The 5,632-nt window shown below is 31.7% G+C and overlaps 1 protein-coding gene across 4 annotated transcripts in view; it reads left to right on the forward strand.

Moving 5' to 3' along the window:
- The window catches only part of LOC115243974, an 11,830-nt gene extending 8,144 nt beyond the window's left edge, over positions 1-3,686 (forward strand). For 2 of the 4 annotated variants that reach the window (XM_029821305.1, XM_029821307.1), the window contains exons 5-8: positions 2,416-2,475; positions 2,663-2,886; positions 2,980-3,139; positions 3,250-3,686. In XM_029821305.1, coding sequence (XP_029677165.1) covers positions 2,416-2,475; positions 2,663-2,886; positions 2,980-3,139; positions 3,250-3,359 — 554 coding nt within the window. In that variant the 3' untranslated portion in view covers positions 3,360-3,686. Of the gene's footprint in view, positions 1-713; positions 1,270-1,341; positions 1,582-1,656; positions 1,711-2,288; positions 2,343-2,415; positions 2,476-2,662; positions 2,887-2,979; positions 3,140-3,249 lie in introns of those variants that run through there. The other 2 variants (XM_029821309.1, XM_029821306.1) reach the window with 2 other exon arrangements.
- Positions 3,687-5,632: the final 1,946 nt, after the last annotated feature.

A 5,632-nucleotide genomic window follows, 5' to 3' on the forward strand; every position in this document is an offset into this window, starting at 1 on the left:
TGGAATTGAGTAAAGAATTCTCGCAAAGGGACACTTCCATCAAAGTTATCGGGTTTCAATTTATAACCACATTCATTTAAATTCAAATTTCCGTGTTCAGTATGTAAATAATTATTTCTATTGTTAAAATTTCCGCGCTCAGTATGCCCCTCACTATTATCTCTATTATAAGAATGACTTAGCTGGCTATGGCTATCGTTGTTATCCAGCTGTCGTATCCTCTCCTCCATTCTGCGAAGCATTTCCTCACGCTGTTGCAGCTGCGCCTCATAATCAGCTTGCTGCTGTAACCGTTCCTCTCGGAGCTGCCGAATCTTCCGCAGCGCAGATTGGAGTGTGATCGCCTCTAATGTCAGTCCTGATGCTGTCGCTTCTGGAGAAGTTCAAAGCGAAGTCGCAGCTCGTTTCCGCGTCACAACCCCAGATGTAAGATCTTGTTGCTATTCCGACGCCATAGCTCGTTTTGCGCTCTTTCAAAATTGTTACGTTGTCCAGCTCGATCCCGGACGAGCCCCCAAAATGTTGCGTCCGCGGATCGGAATCGAGATAAATCGAATCACGCAAGACACAACCGGCACTCACACTCCGCGTCGTAAATAATAACTCTTAGTTATGAAAGAACAAGAACTTTAATGAAACAGAACTATATAACTATTTACAGAAATAGAGAACAGAGAATATCGTTAATAATCTTTGACACGTCCGCGCGGATTGACATCCGTCACGAAACTAAGATGGCGACCGAAAACAACATGTCCGCCGTTGTTTAACAGCAAACTCCCCGGCAACGTGCTTAGAGACGATCTCTCGAAGACGGGCATAATCCAGGGATGCAACTATATGTATTGCAAAAAATTTGAGTGAATATTATATACGAAGTGTGGGAGATATAAAGAACAAGATGGCGGCCTTTATTCAAGAAGAAGGCTTCATATTTTACCTCCTTTTTCATTAAAATTTTTATTATAAACTTTGCGTTTCCACAATCTATGATATTATTTTAAAAGTTAGTGAAACACTATTTTAATTATTCAGTCAGTTTATTTTATCTTGTTTTTATTCCAGATATAATGGCAATGAGTTGGAGGGTGGTGCACTTTATTAAAGAAAATACAGTAGAAGCCGTGCCAGCGTCCTGGGTCAAAGATATCAATGGATGTTTTTGGCCACCATACAGTGGATTAGAATTAAAAAATTTGATAAAAAATTGTACCCCACCTAGCTATGATTGGGATCTTTACCATTCAAGGCCAATTGGTGAATTATATGGTAGATATTGTTTGAAAAAATGTATAATTTTTCTATATAATTATAACAATAACTATATAACAAAAATTTTAGGAGATCTGAGTGTTGCAAAAAGTAAAGCTGCTCAAACTGAAGAAACTTCTGATTTAGCATCAGAAAATGAAAGAAGGAAAATTAAAAAAAAAAGATTCACATCCGATTCAGATTCAGATTCAAATCCAATTACTTTCAACATTTCCCATAAAAAAAAAAGCGTTATAAATGAAGAAAGCGAAGAAAGTGATAAAGAAAATGAAATAGTTTACATTCCAATTTTAAGGAAGGCTACCAAAGGTAACTGTGACATATTTAAAAGTATATTTAAAAGTCTCATTCATGAACTGACCGAAATTTTTCTTTTATTTTAAGAAAATTTTGTGGCACCAGTTTCAAAAAACGTGGTCAATGTTCAAACTGATTCAGGTTAGTAGTAAAATACATAGTATAAAAATACATTAATAAATGCATTTTTTTGTATGATCCTCATAGGTATTTTTTGTTTTTCTAGTGCCGGGTACATCAAAAGAAGAACTTCCAAATACTGTTAAACCTGAAGAAGCTTCTAAAGGTATTTACCTATTGAATATTTCCTATTATACTAATTTTAATTTTGGATTCACATAGCTTTTATTATCACTAAAATTATATCATTATCAAATTTTATTTTGTAGAAATAAAAGTTATGAATTTGTCATTTATTATAATTTATTATAATTTATTTTAATTTATCATTAATTTTTTTTTTAATTTCCAGATGAAGCCTACAAAAGACAAGTACTAAGGATGCTGTCGATTCTGAATTATAAGATGGACCAAATGGCGGAAGATTTAAATAATCTTAAGATGCATAATATTATGGAAAAAGAGGTTCCCACAATGGAATCTTTATTTGAAAAATTTGAGTTGCCCTTAAATTCAATGGAAGAACTACCAAAGGTAACTGTGACATATTTAGAAGTATCTCATTTATGAATTAACCGAAATCTTTCTTTTATTTTAAGAAAATTCTGTGGCATCAGTTTCAAAAAATATGGCCAGTATTCAAACTGATTCAGGTTAGGTAGTAGCAATATATAAATACACTAATAAATACATTTTTTTGTATAATCCTCAGGTATTTTTTTCTAGTGCCGCGTACATCAAAAGAAGAAATTCCAAATACCGTTAAACCTCAAGATGCTTCTAAAGGTATTTACTTATTGAATATTTCCTATTATACTAATTCTAATTCTGGATTCACACAACTTTCACTATCATTAAAATTATATTATTGTCAAATTTTATTTTGTAGAAATAAAAGTTATGAATCTGTCATTTATTCTAATTTATTCTAATTTATTCTAATTAATCATTAGATTTCTTTTTTAATTTTTAGATGAAGCCTACAAAAGGCAAGTATTAAGGATGCTGTCGATTCTCAATTATAAAATGGACCAAATTGCGGAAGATTTAAATAATCTTAAGATAAATAATATTATGGAAAAAGAAGTTCCCGTAATGGAATCTTTATTTGAAAAATTCAATTTTCCCTTGAATTCAATGGAAGAACTTCATAATTTAGAAATTTATTTAGAAAATGATGAAAAAAGAAAAGAAGTTGTAAGTTATCTGGATAAATTTTAATATTAATATAAATAGTAGTTCTATTGTAGTTTAATGTAAATTAGCAATTTTCTTTATTAAATTTTTAAGGTGATAGAACTTTCAAGATTTGGAGGAACAAATCCTAAAATTATGGTCAAAAGAATAATGGAGAAAGTTTTCTCTAACGAGTTGGCTGTGCAATATTCTTGGCTGGGATTCAAAAAGAAAGAAAATTTTTCTAATTTGATTCTTTCCCAAATAATAATAAGTAAGGATTTTTAAAAAATTATATAATATATATATTATAATATTATTTATAACAAGTTTTGATAAAATAATGTCATTTTGTTTTGAACAATTTTTTGCAATTTTTTTCAGAATCTGTGATGGCACTCCACACAAGCACTTCAGCATCTGATGTTGAAAGTGCCATCAAAATGTGGTTGGTTAAAGCCAAAGAAAGAATTCAGAAACAACAGCAAGAGTGATATACTTATATTAATGATTTTTTTTTGTTAAATCTAATTTAAAGTTTAAATCTAATCTAAAGTTTATACCTGTATATTGTACTGAAGTATTTTTGTTTTTCTTATATGTTCAAATTTTACGATTAATCATTTCAGTGATATAATTGTTTAATATAAAGTATATTGTTTTAAGACTCTCATATGTATAAGGCTCTAAGTTTCTAATATCTGAATGTACTGATTTAATGTTAATTTTTTATAGTTCATTATATTTGTATCCATCAGTATTATATTTTATATAAGATAATATAATATATATTAATTATATAATATAAAATATATTTTATTTGTATCTATAGCTTTTTTTCATTACCTATACTCGCTCATCAAAATATTTATAGAATATCCTAAAAAGATTCTATGAAAATACGCAGAATGTTCTCTAAAAGTTCATTTAATATCCAAAGATGGTCTCATAATATTTAAGGAATTATGAAAGGAACTATTATGTGAAGTGATTTGAATATTCATAAAATATTCTATAGAATATTCATAGGACATTCACAATACGTCACTTTTTGCCTACTTCTAATGTTCCATTGGAGATTCATAGGAACTCCGAAATATTATGTAATAATATTTTAGGAATATTTAAACATTCTCCGATGTTATTCTATGAGTGTTCATAGAATGTATTTGTGCTGTCTGGGTATAGCCACGGTAGAGAATTTGGCCGCAAAATGCCAACTATGTGATGATCAAAAATCCGAAACGGACATCATTACAAAACTGCTTGACAAGATTCCAGCTGAGTATTCAGCAGTGCATGTAGCAATGTCATTGGCTGGTGCAGATAGACAGAACTTGGAGACCGTCAAAAGGTTGCTACTCAGCGAAGAGACGAGGCTTGGACAAATAAATGAGTGAGGCTCTATTTATCAAGAAGAATAAACAAATTAAGAATTCGAAGGCCCTTAACAATAATCAGTACAAGGATAAGAAGATTAAGCGATGCTTTGGATGTGGCGAGGCAGGGCACTTCAAGCGAGATTGTCCAAAGCACAATAAGGATCATAAGAAAGATATCAAGGACAATAAGAAACAACATAATGCAAGTAATGTGTGTTTCAGTTGTATCGAAGCAGCCATGGTAGGAGACAAAGATGACAAAGTATTGGCTGACAGCGGAGCATCATGCCATATGTTCAATGATAAAACTTGGTTTATTGAATATGCAGAGAAAACCGAAACTCTAAAATTGGCGAGCAAATGCCAATTGAATTCGATAGGTGGAGTTAAAGTTACAGCCGAAGCGTGGATTAATGGCCAGTGGGAGCTAGTTTATTTCCAGAATGCCATGTATCTTCCAGATTTAAGAAAGAATTTGGTTAGTATTGGTACCCTAACAGCACATGTAGATTCTGAGAATGTTCGGAGGATATCGCAAAAGTATATTGCGTACATTCTCAAAATATTTGATATACGTACCACGACATACTAAGTACATACTGAGAATGTTCCTATATCCCGCTTATTATAGTTCGTAGAATATTCTGTGAATATCTTTCAATATATCTTTAGTATATCTTTAGTATATATCTATAGAATATTACCCAGTACATTTTCTGTCATTGTGATCTCAGTTTTGCCGTCAAACAAACGTCAGAAAATGACGTCCCGTGGATGCGACATATCGACATCATTTTCGGGTCTCATGAGATCTAACTTAGGACGTCTAATTGGTAATTTTGTGACCAAAATTTACTGTCATTGTGACCAAAATTTACTGTCAGTTTGCTACTTGGGATATATATATATATATGATGTACAGAATAATGAGACAAATCAATTAGTGCAAAAAAAAACAAAAGATAAACTACAAGAATATGTAATGAGAAATAGGAGGTTCCATTTAAAAAAATGAAGATGACCTTCAAATCTCCTAAGTCCCTCCACCTAAAAAAAAATGTTCACTTCCACAAGATTTCCCCCTCAATACCATACAACTTTTATTTCAAACATTTTTTCCTATCTCCAAAACTATGGGAGTTATTCGGGTGGCCTGTCTTAGATGCCTCACCCTGTATATACAGGGTGCGGCATTTATAGTGACGCGGACATATTTTTCGGAAACGAAGTGAGATATCAAAAAATGTTTCAGACAAAAGTTGCATGGTTTCGAGGGGGCCACATGATAAAAATATGGATTTGACCTTAAGTGGTCTTTTCAAGGTGAGGTCAATGTGGTCGATGTTTTCTTAAATGGAACTCCCCATTTTTTATTACATATTCTT

Source organism: Formica exsecta, unplaced genomic scaffold (assembly GCF_003651465.1).
Source record: "Formica exsecta isolate Colony F162 unplaced genomic scaffold, ASM365146v1 scaffold773, whole genome shotgun sequence".
Lineage (NCBI taxonomy): Eukaryota > Metazoa > Arthropoda > Insecta > Hymenoptera > Formicidae > Formica > Formica exsecta.